Source organism: Stegostoma tigrinum, chromosome 25 (genome assembly GCF_030684315.1).
Source record: "Stegostoma tigrinum isolate sSteTig4 chromosome 25, sSteTig4.hap1, whole genome shotgun sequence".
NCBI lineage: Eukaryota > Metazoa > Chordata > Chondrichthyes > Orectolobiformes > Stegostomatidae > Stegostoma > Stegostoma tigrinum.
Genome location: NC_081378.1, coordinates 28,079,182 through 28,095,656, shown reverse-complemented (window position 1 = coordinate 28,095,656; position 16,475 = coordinate 28,079,182). Strand labels below are relative to the sequence as shown.

At 40.1% G+C, this 16,475-nt stretch overlaps 1 protein-coding gene across 1 annotated transcript in view; it reads left to right on the top strand.

The window, feature by feature from the left end:
* The first annotated feature begins 201 nt into the window (after positions 1–201).
* mov10l1 (Mov10 like RISC complex RNA helicase 1) overlaps positions 202–16,475 on the top strand; it is a 71,846-nt gene continuing 55,572 nt past the window's right edge. The window contains exons 1-5 of the mRNA XM_059654770.1: positions 202–265; positions 673–860; positions 4,983–5,151; positions 9,900–10,012; positions 14,106–14,296. Of these exons, the coding sequence (XP_059510753.1) occupies positions 202–265; positions 673–860; positions 4,983–5,151; positions 9,900–10,012; positions 14,106–14,296 (725 nt within the window). The remainder of the gene's footprint in view (positions 266–672; positions 861–4,982; positions 5,152–9,899; positions 10,013–14,105; positions 14,297–16,475) is intronic.

Genomic DNA, 16,475 nt, shown 5'->3' with positions numbered 1-16,475 from the left:
TGCTTTTAAAAACTAACAAATCATCTATCTCTCACTTTGGATATACTTGGCCCCCACAGCCGGTAGTAGACATATCTATAGGATCATTACCCTTTTCAGTAAAGAAAACAACTGATGGCCCCATGAGAAGGAGCTGTTATTTTGTTATCAGTGATCGTAGCTAGTGTGCTTGTATTTGTTATCTGCTGCCTTCTCATAGCCATGAACTACACAATGTTTGTGGGCAGCTGGCACCCCAAACTGCTGACCTTGAGGTCTACCATGTGTAAGTATTCAATGGTGAAAGCATTTCAACGAGGTTCCCACCTGAAGTGTGCACGTTTTTGTGTCCATGCATTTATGTTCCAGCAAAGAACGTTGACCAATAATCAGTGTAAATTTAGCTAAGGAAAAATTAAAAACAGCCAAAGGGCACTGAAGCTAAGTAGAATATTTCAAAAGCTCTAAGTCTTTGACCTAATGTGGGTTTGTAATATGTTCAGCATCAGGTGATTGTGTACCATTGCGCAGCAAATTTAGGATTTCAAGAACCCATTCAAATAAGTGCAATCATTTTCAACCATAAGAAAGTCTAGTTTTCTGATTCCATTGTTTTTAATGTTACTGCATACTGCATATTATCCATTGATGAATTCTGCCAGTAATATTGATAACTTTGTTTTTGTTTTAAAGATTGTACAGAGTATAAAAACGTACTTGGAGTGACTGTGACCAGATTTTGTGGCAAGTATGGTTTAGTTGATGACTCCATTTACTTCACTTCCAGCGATGTGCTGGGAGGTATGCCTTTGCAAGTCGGCCAAAAAGTGAACGTAGTAGCCCAAAAAAATGAGACGTCAGGAGGTTGGAAAGCAGTCAAGGTAGGAGGTGGTACAAATAATCATTTAGGCCAAAAAGTTTGTTCCAGGAAAATCTGCAGCTTCACAAGCCTAACATGGAAGAAAGTGCCCTGGATAGGCTGATTTTTAATTTCTTGTCAGTGGGTGGGACAGGTGTTACCTGTAGTCACGCTGCTTCTTGTCTTAGGAGAGAGTTGAAGTTCACAGCAGGTGCTGCCACATGCAGAGGGAATGGCCTGACTCAGTGGTCCAGGGCTACTTGGCGATTTGATTTTAAGGAAAAGTCACCAGAGCCAAAACTCTCAATCACCACACGTACCCATCTCCCCCTCCCCATGACTGCCCTAACCCCCACCCCGTTGACCATTCTGACCCAGTGCCAGGCTATGGTCTCCACCTGCTCCCATGATCCTCTGAAGCCCTATACCAACACATGCCATCCTTTGTCTTTATAACTTCGATAGCAATTCACTTCAGTAGCCGCACCGAGAAGATCGCAGAACCCTTGCTGAGATGAAATAAGTTTTTAGTATCCATTGATGAATTCACAGGTTTAAAAATATCTGTTCATAAACTCATTCACTATGTCTAACATTCTTCACCTACATAACCCTTTATGAAAGCGTGTTTCTATTTTATAGCCCCTTTCAAAAAAAATTAAGTCTGTGGACCTCATTAATCAATTGCTTAACTGACAAGCAGCTCAGTAACAAATTGTTAGATCAATCATACAACACAAATTCTCTAATGATAGCCTTCAGTTCATGTGAATGACATTGAAAACAATTGCTTGTTATTTCAATGTTTAATGACCAGGGCATTTTCAATGCACTGAAAGTCATTATGATCTTAATCTGCTTTTTTGTTTTAAAGCTCACATTCCCATCTACCTTTTTAATGATACCAAATGGCATGACCTCTCAAAGTGTCCTTGCACCTGACAATAAGTTGATTCTGCCTCTCTAAACAACTGTGGCAGTTTTACACTTCTGAAAACTGTGAAACCCATAAGTCACAATTTAGGAATAGATATTCAGAATAAAGGCTGCAGTAGCATTTTAGCTAGGCTGGAGAGAGCCCCCCTCCCTGCCCTGGTCTTTATACAAATCCAAGCCATTTTCTATTATGATAAACTCTGCATTTCAAAGTGCGTTCTTCTAAAACTTTTAACCACAAATAACTAGATTAATTTTACAACTCATTAATTATATCAAGTGTGAATCAATGTAAAAACGAGATGAGCAATATCTTTGTTCCAGCACACAGTTTTTGAGTTTTGTCTATTCCAAAATTCCTATTCGCTTCCAAAGTTGATAGAAGTTACAATTGCTGAAAATATGAAAAATCAACCAAAAATACTTGATATACATTAGCCATTCTGTCTCTGTAGAGAAAAGACCAAGTTGATGTCTTGAACATCTATTCTTCTTCAAAATGTGTTGCCTTGTTTTCTGGTGTTGAATTTTTGCACATTCCCTACTCCTAACACTTACAGAGCTGCTCTTTATGCCCAAGTAAAATCAGCAAGAAATATATATCATCATCCTTTTTTTTTCAGGAAAACCCATCATTATTTCTTCCCTTTGCAAACTGCCACCCTGTTTTCCAAGTCCCGGTGTGGTGCCTTTGTCTTCCCACAGCACCAAAGTAGTTGAATCTCTGTTGTAAACAACATCCTCTGGGTAAGAGAATGGTGTAATATCACTGTTTAATCCCTTTGACTTCTTTGCAGGTTTTGGCATAAACAACCTACCATCCTGTTCCAAAGCTTGCACCTTAGTGCAGTTCAAAACTCCCATTGTTTAATTCTATTATGTGTAATCAGAATGTCTGACTGGTTTCTGTTCCCACCAGTATGCCATAACCATGGACATCCATTCAGTGATCTGCCTTTGACTTTATCCGTGAAGAGCCTTAAGACATTTTTTTTCAAGGATCAAGGCGCTCTATTAGTTATTGTTTATGCTGTACACAAATCGTACACAACAACTATTTTTTTAATGCCCAAGAATTGGTAACCAGTGTACAAATTGAGGTTTAGAATAGTGATCATTAAGAATGTTTGACTGCTATGATATTGAGCTGATAACATGTTTATTGGTTACTTAATTTTTCAACCAATATAATTCTCTCTAATGTTTAGCTGCCCTCAAAAAATAGATATATTTCATTGTTGCTCCTGTTGCTTCTCTACTTTGATATCATATACACTCCTTACATTTGTTTCCTCCTGCTCAAAAGTTGTTAGCACAAGCTTGGACACTCCTGTTACAGATTGATGTCAGAGCTGTAAGAAACATAATGCCAGGGTTGAAAAAATATTGGTGGACAACTCTCATATTCGGTGAAGCAAAGAAAACGAACACAGTGAAATCTGATTGGAGTTCTCAATCCTTTGAACGGATTTTAGAGGTGGAGGTTTGAAGTCTCCTCTTCCTGCATTGTGTTGTTAGAATAGAGAACACATTATCCAACACTTGTTGGACCTGTAACACACTGGAAGAGAGAATTGGGTGAAGATTTAGAGAAAAATACTGAGGAGTAGAGGGACAATGGACAGAATATGTAGAAATAAGATTCAAGTACACAGCTCCAGTGTAAGACAAGCTAGGAAAGTTTCTTTTCAACCTTGCTCGAGTTTGTGTGGATCTCACTGTTTTGAATTACCATCCCTGATGAAATATGAAATATCATACCCTATCAAGTTGCATACAGGTAATCCTGTTATCCTTGATGTCAACCAGTTTAGTGAAACTACCGCTGATTACCAAAATATGCTGGTTGATTTTTGGTGGTAGTATGTACAGTGGAAAAAAAATCACATAGTTTGCTTGTAATGGCTGCCAAATGGAGCCTCATTTAATTTTAATAACGTATAAATGCACCTTGTGATCCCAAACTGAGAAACTTTTCTCACCATCAATTTTGCTAGAATGTTAAGAAGACAGAGACCAGTGGGAACCCTGCAGCCCAACGGTATCAATGTGGACCCCTCAAGCTTCAAAATCTCCCCTTCCCCCACTGCATCCCAAAACCAGCCCAGCCTCCCTAACCTGTTCTTCCTCTCCCCATCCCCTCGTCCCACCTGAAGCCGCACCTCCATTTCCTACCTACTAACCTCATCCTGCTTCCTTGACCTGCCCTCTCCCTACTTCCCCACCATACTCTCCTCTCCACCTATCTTCTCCTCTATTCATCTTCGGTCCACCTCCCCCTCTCTCCCTATTTATTCCAGAACCCTCTCCCCATCCCCCTCTCTGATGAAGGGTCTAGGCCCGAAACGTCAGCTTTTGTGCTCCTAAGATGCTGCTTGGCCTGCTGTGTTCATCCAGCTTCACGCTTTGTTATCCTGGAGAATAGACTGCAAGCTTTTGGTCATTAGGTAACGTTGGGTGAGTTGTATTGCATGGATCAAATGTGGAAGTAGTTCCCATATGTTCTTAGCAATACCCTTTCATCTTGAGCATGCAACAAACCTGCCTGTACCCCATTGTTATTTTCCACACAGGGTCTGCTGTTTTGAAGCTGCTAGTTTGCCATGTTAAAATAAGCATGGCACAGACGTTACTTGGCTATAACGAAGGAGGTATCTTCAAAGTGACCAATTAAAAAGTTTGGGTAGTTCATCATTGCACAAGGAAGGCGGTGAGGTTAATATTCTGATCAAACCTATTTGAAGGGTCTTATTATTTTGAAGTTATATTAAAATTCTTATTTGCCAGTATATTCCCATTTGATGAGCAACAATTACTAATCTGGTTCCAGGATAGTGTGCCTACCACCCACACTCGCTAATGTTAAATGCGGCTAATTTCTTCCTCTACATTATTTTCATCTTTCATTTTTATTAAGTGTCCATGAATTGTCAGTTGCAAATGAAATTGTGGAATTACTGGTCTGAAACTATTCACAGTATTTACAGAATTAAATTGTGTAATTGCCTAAATCCATAAAATCAGTTTTGGATGTAACTGTTTTTAATCTTAGCACTGTAGAATTACAAATGAACTTGCGTTTTGGACATCAGATGTATAAATTATGTTTCAGTTGTTAGTCGAGAATTTAAATTGCAAATATGTAAAATTGGGCATGGTGAAAACTTTTTAATTGGTTTTGATGATTTGTACAAATTTTTGAATTTAGGTGGAACCTGTAACTAATCAGTGGGAGGATGATAATGATACTTGCGCATACACGCATTCTCCAGCAGAAAATGAAACTCATAACTTGATAGGCGTTATAACTTTGTGCACCAAAGATGGTGGCTACATTAATGAAACAACTTATTTCTCCATGGCAGATGTATATGAAGGTAAAAGCACAGCCATTTTTTCTTTTGTTTAGAAATCATGCATAATTAGCATCCAACTTCCTTCAGTGCCAACACTAACTTTTGAACGTGCAATGCATATTTTATGAGAAAAGATAGATGTATTGAATGTAAGGCATGTCCAAACTTTATGTATTGATTGTATGTTCATTCTTGTTAGTAAGTGCTCAGTTACTGAAGTAAAAGTATTTTCTGAAGAAGGGTGTAACTCTCTGTTCTTTGAGTAAGAAATCTTGGATTGATTTTCTCAATTGGTTAGAGTAACTCTGCTGGAAAGCATGCCTATATAGATTGCCTCCAATTCAATGATCTGCACACACTTGAGCTGGGTGACGACAGTCACTAGAAGACTTTTAGTGCTAAATCATACTTGCATTCAAATTACAGCACAGAAACTAGTTGCTCAGTTCAAACAGCCACTGTTGATGTTCATGCTACACAGAAGGTTATCTCCTCAGGCAAGCGGCACTTTCTGGTGCTTGTTTTCGCTTCATATTTCTGAGGAGACTGTTTGTTTGGATTTTAAGTGTGTGTGTTCCCCCACCCATTCATAATAATACCATACGAGTTCATAGATTTTTAAATCCAAAGCAGTTCTATTCCAAATGACCTAATTTCAGCTTCAATGAGAGGCCATCCGAAGAAAATTTCTTTCAACCCCCTTTTGGCTCATCAAATCCAGACCGACCCTCTCAAGTTGCCCATGCAGACTCACCCCATCCCACCAGTGCCCTATTCCGAGAATCCCGCATTTCCCATGGCCAGTCCATCTCGCCTGCACATCCCTGAACACTATGGGGAATGTCAGCAACTCCACACAGACAGTCGCTCTAGGGTGGAAGCAAACCCAGATCCCTGGTACTGAGACAGCAGTGCTAATTGTTGAACCACCAAGTAATCCAATCAGGAATTCTTAAAAAAAACTGCTTCACTCAAGGAGTTGCAAGAATGTAGAACACGCAAGAATAGGGAACATTTGAAAGGAAAAAATAGTATAAGGTAAGTATATGAGAGAGAAGGGAATAGAAGACTAATTTAATATTGTTAGGTTAGCAAAGGTATGAGGAAGTTTGGGTATACCATAACTTCTTGTTAGTAAGAAATTAAATTAAATCCACTGCAAGATCAAATATAAGGCCAGAAGGTGTAGAATCTGTGTGGGTAAAGTTGAGGAACTGCAAAGGGAAAAAGATCCTGATCAGAGTTCTGTACAGATTCCCTTTCAGTATTCATGAAGTGGGGCAGAAAATACGTGGAGATTAGAGCATGTAACAAAGGCACTTCTACGATAATCATAGGGGACTTCAGTACACAAGTAGACAGGAAAATAGGTTGGCAGCAGACTGCACAAATTATACAAAATACTTTCTGTAGCCGCTTGTGTTAGAGCCTACTAGAGGACAGGCAATTCTGGATTTGGTGACGTGTGATGAGGTAGACTTGATTAGGGAACTTAAGGTGAAGAAACCCCAAGGAGACAGCGACCACAATATGATAGAATTCGCCCTGCAGTTTGAATCAAATGTAACAATATTACAATGATTAAAGCTAATGACAAGGACATGAGAGAGGAGCTGGCCAGTGTTGATTGAAAGGCGAGCCAAGCAGAAAAGATGGTGAAATAACAATGGTAGGAGTTTCTGGGGATAATTCTGGAGGCACAGCAGAAGTTCGTCCCAAGGAAGAAGAACCAAATAAAGGGGAGAACGAAGCAATCGTGTTCTCAAGGGAAGTTGGAGATAGGGTAAAAACAAAACAGAAAGCTTACGATGTGGTGATGATTAGTGAGATTCCTTCATTTTTTTTAGTTGTCCTCTGCTGGTTCTTAAAGGCAAGAACATGAAATGAGAGTATACTAGTGAGTAATATAAAAGAATATTGCCAGAGTCTTTTTAGATGTATAAAAAGTAAGAGCAGAGGATAAACATTGGTATGCTAGAGAATGAGGCTGGAGAAGTAGAGATGGTAGAGGTACTGAAGAGGTACTTAACATCAGTCTTTACGGTGGAAGATACAAATAGCAAAACAGAAATTCAAGAGTCAGGAAACAGGTGACTGTAGTGGTCCCCACTAAGGAGAGGGTGCTGGGGAAGCTGAAGGGTCTGAAGGTGGATAAATGACTCTGACTAAATGGATTACACACTAGACTTCTGAAGGAGATAGCTGAAGAGATTGTGGAGGCATTGGTGGTGATCTTCAGGAATCACGAGCCAGGGAGAGTTCAAGGGGACTGGAAAATGGATGACGTAACAGCCTCATTCAAAGAAAGGAGAGAGACAGAAGGTGGAAACTTGCAGGCTGGCTTGGCTGACCTCGCTCGTTGGTAAGATTTTACAGCCCATTGAGGATAAGATTGCGGAGTACATGGAAACGTATAGTAAAATAGAACCATGGCTTCATCAAAAGGAGGTCATGCCTGACAAATCTGCTAGAATTCTTTGAGGCAGCAATGAGCAAGTTGGATGAAGGAGAGCCAATGGACACGATCTATTTGGATTTCGAAAAGGCCTTTGACATGGCTCGCACAGGAGGTTGCTAAATAAGATGAGCCCATGGTGTTAGGGTTTAGGTACAGGCATAAATAGAGGATTAGATGACTGGCAGAAGACAGAGGGGATAAAGGAGTCTTTTTCAGGATGGCAGCCAGTGACTAATGAAGTTTACAGGGATCAGTGTTGAACCACAAATATTCAAGTTATACATTAATGATCTGGACAAAGAAACTGACTGCATTGTTGCTCTGTTTGCAGATGACACTAAGGTAGGTGGAGAGACAGGTAGTATTGACAAAGCTGCAGAAGGATTTGGACAGGATAGGAGAGCTGGGGAGCAGGGGAAGAAGTAGCAGAAGGAATAGAATACAGGAAAGTGAGAAATTATGCACTTTGGTAAGCAGAATAGAGGCACAGATTATTTTCTAAATGGGAAAGGCTTCAGAAGTCTGAAGCGCAGAGGGACTAAGGTGTCCTATTTCAGAATTCTCTTAAGGTTAATGTGCAGGTTTGATTGGCAGTTTGCTAACATTGCATTTGGTTACCTTTCATGTTGAGAGGCCTAGAATACGAGAGCAGGGATGTACAGCTGAGGCTGTATAAGTCCCTGGTCAGACTGCATTTGGAATATTGTGAGCAGTTTTCGATCTTGAAACTAAGGATGGATGTTCTGGTCTTGGAAGTGATCCAGGGGATGAAGAGCTTGTCATATGAGGAGCTGTTGAGGACTCTGAGTCTGTACGTGATGGAGCTTAGAAGGCTGAATGGAAAATCTAATTGAAACTCTCAGAAAACTGAAAGGCCTGGAGAGTGTGGGTATGGAGTTGATGTCTCCACTGGTAGGAGAGATTAGGGCCTGAGGGCGCAGCCTGACAGTGAAGGGATGACTCTTTAGATCTGAGATGAGGAATTTCTTCAGGCAGATGTTATTGAATTGGTAGAACTCATTGCTGCAGAGAGCTGTGGTTGCCAAGTTGTTGAGTGTCTTTAAGATTGTTGCTCAGAGGTTACAGGGAGAAGGCAGGAGAATGGAGTTGAGAAACATATCAGCCTTGATTGAATAACAAAGCAGACTCAATGGGTGGAGTGGCCTAATTCTGCTTGTGTATCTTATGAGCTTATGAATTGCTTGTCTGAATGGCTTTCATGCCCTGCTTTTGTTTTATTTACTTCCATATATGTTTTGTTTGCTTTCACCACTAGAGTCATAGAAAAAACGTTCTTTGGAGCTGCAGCTGAGGTTGTGAAGACAAAAGTAAAATCAACTGCAAGAATTTGTCATTAATTTAGAATTAACATCATACAGAATAATCAAAACTGGCTATTCTTTATCTTATTTTTAGTTTTGGAGTTCATGTGTCCATTTTTGTCACAAATGAATGATGAACAAAACAAAAGTAAACAGAACATAATTAAACTTCTTGCTGTCTCATTCGGAGCCGCAAACGCACAAAAAAATTAAAACTATCTCCATGTGCCAGCCACAAACGCCAGTCTAGCTTCCAGTTTCATTCTTTTTATGCTGTGTGATGGTCATGTATTTCTGTGCTGCACATAGACTTGTGATAGACTTCTAATTTGAGGTTTACAAATGTGACACTGGAGAACTGGGGTGGCACAGCTAGTTAACTACACAATCTTGGGCAGCACGGTGAGCTGAGTGGCTAGCCCTGGTGCCTCAGTGCCAGGGGCCTGGTTTCAATTCCACCTTCAGGCAACTGTGTGGAATTTGCACGTTGCCCTTGTGTCTGCGTGGATTTCTTCTAAGTGTTCCAATTTCCTCCCACAGTCCAAAGATGTGCAGTCAGGTAGATTGGCCATGCTAAATTGCCCATAGTGTCCAGGGATATGCGAATTAGGTGGATTATCCATGGGAAATGAGGGTTACGGGATAGGGTAGTGGGTTGAGTCTGGGCGGGATGATCTTTGAATTGTCATTCGTGGATTTGTCAATTAGAATGACCTGTTTTCACACTATTGGGATTCTATGATTCATATGTCACTTGTAGGCGCTGACTGTCCAGGTTGACTGAAGTCCCTTTTTGATTATGGTAAAAGTGCTCAGTAAATAATTTGCAGTTTAAAAACATCCAGTCCACAAATGAAAATCATCTGTAAGTAAATTATGAAGGTTTGCTGGAATACTTCTATTTGGGGCACTTTGAATCTTGTTCACATCTATTTGGACTCTGAAAGTTTAGCTGCATGTGTAAAAAGTGCTGCGGATTTGCCTTCCAGGTTTTCAGCCTTATAAAGGTGACTGGGTACAGGCCCAATACGCCATTGAACCAACAACTTGGAAAAGCCAAGCTTACAGCCTGAAACCACTTAGATATAAACGAGTTGATAAAGTAAGTACGAATTGAAGATGCAAAGACTCTTAAAAACAAAAGCGGCTGAAACAATTTGTAATCTGAAAACACAAATTGAACCAATAATGTAGAGTAAAGGGTCGTTTACATTTCAAACCCTTGAGTTGCTGTTTGTTCTTTTGGAATATTTCATAAAATATTTTTGCAGCTGTAAATACCTATTGAGTTTATAGCAAGACCATTTTTGCATGATTGAGACACACTCCAGCTACTTCAGTTTACATTTGTTTTTAAATCTCAAACTTACCTTACTACCTTTTTTAAACTATGTCTCTTTTAACCCTTCTCTCCTTTTAACAAGTGCCATAATTTAGTTAACCAGGCCTGTCTTTTTTTAAATGGAGGAATATAGAGCTACTGGAGAGGATGCATTAAAAAACCAGGATGATACCAGTAATTGCACAGTCATACCTATCGAAGAATGAGCCTGTTAATTTTATGTTCTGAGGGATGAGTTTATAGACATTCTCAATTATTAAAAGGTTTTAAGAGAAGAGAGACAGAGTTTTCACTTGTAGAAATTTCTCTATCCTGGCACAAAAGGAAATCACTGTCAAAATTTGTATGTGATTTGCCTAACATCCAATTTTTGTCATTTCTGTGAATGGTTCGGGGTGAATGCAGAAGGTATGGTTAGTAAATTTGCAGATGACTTCAAAATTGGTGGTTTAGTGGACAGCAAAAAAAGTTACCTCAGAGTACAATGGGACCTTGATCAGATGGGCCGATAGGCCGAGAAGTGGCGGATAGAGTTTAATCTAGATAAATGTGAGGTGCAACACGTTGGGGCGAATCAGGGCAGGACTTATATACTTAATGGTGAGGTCCTATGCCAAACATAGGGACCTTGGCATTCAGGTTCGTAGTTCCGTCAAAGTGAAATTGCAGGTAGATGGTAGTGAAGACGACATTCGGTACATTTACTGTTATTGCTCAGTGCTTTGAGTTTAGAGTTGGGAGGTCATGTTGTGACTGTGCAGAACATTGGTTAGGCCATTTTTGGAATACTGCATTCAATTCTTCTCTCTCCCTGCTGTAGGAAAGATGTTCTTAAACTTGAAAAGTTAAGAAAAGATTTACAAAGAAATTGCCAGAGTTGGAGGGTTTGAGCTTCTGGCAAAGGGCGAATAGGCTGGGGCTATTTTCTCTGGAGCATCAGAGGCTGAGGGGTGACCTGATCGAGGTTTATAAAATCATGAGGGGCGTGGATAGGGTGAATGGTCAGGATATTTTTCCCAGGGTAGGGAAGCCCAAAACTAGAGGGCAAAGGTTTAACGCGACTGGAGAAAGATTTAAAAAGGACCTAAGGGCAACCTTTGAATGCAGAAGGTTATGCATGAATGGCATGAGCTGCCAGAGGAGGCTGGTGTAATTAATACATTTAAAAGGCATCTGGATGGATATTTGAACAGGAAGGGTTTAGCGGGATATGGATCAAATGCTGCTAAATGTGACTAGATTTATCAAAGATGTCTAGCCTGCATGGATGAGTTGGACTGAATGGTCTGTTTCCGTGCTGTACAATTCTGACTCTAATTACTGTAGTATGGTATAAACAGGGACCCTGAGCAATTTCTGTGGGGCCATCTCTCCATCTTGGGGTGGGAAATGAGATGACAATTTGTTTTGATGAGCCAAGTTGCCATGATCTGAACAGAAGGGAGAAGTGAACAACTTCCAAAAAGGATTTGGATAAATACTTGAAAAGAAAAAATGAGTTGCCAGGTTTTGGGTAAAGAGTGGGGTGAGGTGTAGCTAATGATTATATGGAATTTTCAAACTAGATTAACGTTTAATGCGATAAGATTTGATGACTGTGAGGTGTCTAATTGGTGGTGTTTTCTAACATAAAATGTTTAAAAAACAAAATTGGTATGTCAAGCTTGCTGCGCCAATCACTAAGACTATGTGGTTGATCTGTTGTGACATTTACTGCACTGGCTAACTCAGCCACAAATATATTCAATGATCTCACCTCCTTCCTCCTGAGGGGACCAAATTTTAAATGCCAATGAACTTCTGAGGGAAGAATTTTGTCCCAATCACTATCTTAAGTGAGTGATCTCTTATTTCAAAGATGTGCGGTATTCTAGCAGAGAACAAAATAGAATAGTTGCTTATTGTCACTTTCTTTTAACAAAATGTGTTTAAGTTGCTATACTCCGGCACCTTTAAGAATAAACAGAAGTTCAAGGTATAGGGATCTGGGTATCCTTTTGTATTAATTACAGTAAGTTAGAATACAGGTACAGCAAGTAACTAAGGATGCTAATAGAATGTTATTATCATTGGAGTGGGCAGGTTGGATGGGCTAGACTGGTATCTAATGGAATTTAGAGTTAGCAATGACTTCTTTGAAATAACATAGGATCCTAAGGAATATTGAAAGGGGGGATGTGGAGAGGATGTTTGTCACTGTCTAAAAATCAGGGGGTATCCACTTGAAATGGAGATAAAGCATTCTTTTTCTCTAACGGAGAGGTTAGCGAATAACTACATGGAAGAAGATACAAGTAGAACATAGAACGGTGCAGCACAGAACAGGCCCTTCAGCCCACAATGTTGTGCCGACCATTGATCCTCATATATGCACCCTCAAATTTCTGTGACCATATGCATGTCCAGCAGTCTCTTAAATGACCCCAATGACCTTGCTTCCACAACTGCTGCTGGCAACGCATTCCATGCTCTCTCAACTCTCTGTGAGAAGAACCCGACTCTGACATCCCCTCTATACTTTGCACCAACCAGCTTAAAACTATGACCCCTCGTGCTAGCCATTTCTGCCCTGGGAAATAGTCTCTGGCTATCAACTCTATCTATGCCTCTCATTATCTTGTATACCTCAATTAGGTCCCCTCTCCTCCTCCTTTTCTCCAATGAAAAGAGACCGAGCTCAGTCAACCTCTCTTCATAAGATAAGCCCTCCAGTCCAGGCAGCATCCTGGTAAACCTCCTCTGAACCCTCTCCAAAGCATCCACATCTTTCCTATAATAGGGCAGCACAAACATAGTAGAAATAAGAGATGAATTCAAAAAGATAAAAGCCTATAAAAGGCAGATACAGAAATCAGTCTCAGAAATGTTACCAAAGAAAACTTAGTAGAATGCTGCACTTATTGTAGTGGAGGTTACTGTTAGTGTTGACATTGGTAGATGAACAGTCTGCTTCATGATTCTTAGTTATACAGATTAGCTGACATTCTGTAGCTCTTCCCTTTTGGCTGTGATTGCATACCAGCATTCTGGGTGAAGGAAGAGTCCTTTCTTGCCTGTTTCTTTATTTTACCAAACTAACTCCACTCTCAAGTGTCATTTCTTGAACGGTGACTGACCTCCACAGCTCGCTAATGCTAGAATGCGGGCAGGATATACGTGAGTGTTCAATCCCAACAGCCCACAGCGGTAGAGTTGAATTCAGCTTTATATCTACCCTTGTGTACACACGAAGGGGAAACCAAGTCTGAAAGAGGTGGCTTCCTGCCAAGAGAGGAGAGACGGTTGTCCCCTTTTGTTTTCTCTTGTGAAGCCTTTCCCTGTTTGACGTTTCGGTGACAATTTACTAGGAGACATCCCATTGGCTTCACTTTGCCAGTCACTGAATTCTGAAGACAAGTCAAATTAGATCCAAAATGTTAATTCTGTTTCTGTCTCCACAGGTGCTGATATTAATCTTTTATTGCAGCCTACTAATTTTGCTCTTTCTCATACTTGGAATCTCTGTAGTTCCCTCTAAGTTCACCTTTCAGAATATAAATCCAGCTTGTTCATGCCTCGTTAGGCATACCTTGAAGATTCTGGTATCTTTGCCTGTAAATATTTGAATTTTCATACTCCAGTGCTACTGTATACTTTATTTACTATGGCTACTAGAATTGTACCCAGTGTAGTCTAACCAAAATGTTTACTGCTAGATCTGAGTTTGCAAGCAGTGTTACTGCTCAATGGGAATAAAATTCCATTCTGCACAAACTGGAAACCATATTTGTATTGATAGAACATTCCTCTTGTAACTTTTCATCTCAACACAACTGATCGGAATGAATATTGTTGTTGCATTTCTTGTTTGAAGGTACCAATAACTCGAATTCTTCATCGAGGTGGTGTAGTGGATGACATTATATTCTTCACTCTTGATTCTCTCCAAATGTCACAGCTTTATGTGCCTAAAAAAGATGATTTAGTCAATGCAGTGATTATTGAAAGTAATCAGTCTTTATACCAATGGAGAGCTTTATGCATTGGACTAGCAGACAAAGAAAGGTATGATATAATCCTGCTTCACAAATATCCTGAATACTTTGCCAAATGTTTGTTCATTTATTTTAACAAGTTGCCATTCAGAATGCTTTGTGTACTGTTCTGTCAACTGGGCAGTTGGCCTGTTAATGGTTTGTCAATCAGACATGCGTGATTTTTCTTCCTTTTTTCCAAGGGGGATTGGTGTCACTGGTAAAGCTAACACTTGTTGCCTGTCCTAAATTTCCCTTGAGGAGGTGGTGGTGAGATGCGCTCTTGAACGACAGACTGTGTCAGTGGTGGAAGAGTGAATCCTTGTAAAAAGTGATAGAACATAGAACATTACAGCACAGTGCAGGCCCTTCGGCCCTCGATGTCGTGCTGCTTCAGAATATGAATTGTGAATGGTACTGGGTCTTGTACAATCATCAGCAAAAAATCCTTATTTCTGACCTGCTGATAGAGGGAACATCATTGAAACAGCTGAAGATGGTTGGTCCTGGGACATGATCCTGAGGATCTCTGGCACCAATATTCTGAGAGCCTGAAACAGCCCTCTTTATTTGTGCTAGTTATGGCTGCAGCCAGTGGAGTGTTTTTCATGGTTCCCATTGACTTCATTCATCAAATGATGCTTTGATAGCAAAAGCATTCTTCCTTCCCTTCTGAAGTTTTCTGAAAAAAGGTCTAGGCCTTAAACGTCAGCTTTCCTGCTCCTCTGATGCTGCTTGGCCCTCTGTGTTCATCCGGCTCCACACCTTGTTATCTCTTCTTCCCTCCTTCTGTTCAGCTTTTTGGCTCCATTTTGACCAAGTCTGTAATGAGGTCAGGAGTCAAGTGTCCCTGCCAGAACTCAAACTGAACATCAGTGACCAGGTTATTGCTTTGTCTGATATTTAATAGCACTGTTGACAACTCTTTGCCTCATTTTTCCGTTGGTGAGTAGACTGATGGAGTGGTAATTAACCAGTTTGATTTGTCCTCCTTTTTTGGTGGGTAGGACATAACTGCGCAATTCTCCACATTGTTGACTTGATGCCACTGATATAACAGTGATGGAACAACTTGATCAGGGCAGTGGCTTTCTTTGTCCATCATCCTAAGACAATTGTTTACACCTTTATACTGGGTTCGTTGTTGACTGGTACCTGTGAAACTGGGGGTCTGAACAGGTGCTGTGATGTATCATCCATTCATCACTTCTGGCTGATGGTTGCAAATATTTCACTCTTGTCACTGTACTGACGTGCAGGATTCTCTGCATTGAGGCGGATCCATCTTGGGTTAGTTGTTTAATTGTACTATTGTATAGGCTGCACGTCTAATTTTTTTTTTGAGAATTGGTGAAAATAAATTTATTTCAAGCTCTGATGGCACCAGGATTGTTTTGCTTTTAATATAAGGTCAATTTGGATTTCAGAACATTTTTAGCAAGGCATTTCTTGGAAACCATATGGTTTCAGCCATTTGCTAGAGTTGTTCATCGGAGGTGACCTGGCTCGGTTTTAAGGCTGCAAGAGAGCAGATGTCTGTTTAAAAACACTTCAGGTGCAGGTGGAGTTGGTGTCCAGCCAGCTAAAGGAAAGAAACTTTCTTGCTGAACTCACCTGTTCCTGAGAATAATCCTTGTGTTTCCAGAGTGATACAGGGCAAGTAAAAAAAAAACAATGTGGGAGTTGGCATGGGAAGCCTGTGAGGGTGTTTGTATCAATATTTCCTGAGCAAATACATCAAAAATAAGACAGATAATTAAATTGAATATAATTCCTGAACGCTCTGCTTTGCTACTTAACTTTTTCAAACAAAATTCCAGGTATTTGTTGAGTCTTTGAATTGAAGCCAAAGACTGCTGTACATCCAGCAATCAGTGATGTCAATGACCTGTCCAAACGTGCCAGACCTCCAGAATGGCAGCCATCTTATACTTTTTGTCTTCAAAAACTAACCTTAATTGGCTAAAGGTGTGTGTTTTTCCAAAGTGAATGCCCCATTTTCCTTTACCTAGTGTGTACCTCAGGTTATTCAGAGATAAAATATTTGTATTATTAAATACTTGTACATTCATAGTTATACTCTGTTTAACCAGTTTGGCATCCTTATTGAATGTTTTATCTTATAAGAAATGAATAATTTTGTATCTATTAAATAAACCTGATTGATCAGACTTTTGTTTTACTAAACAAGATACAAAATATGCAGTTTG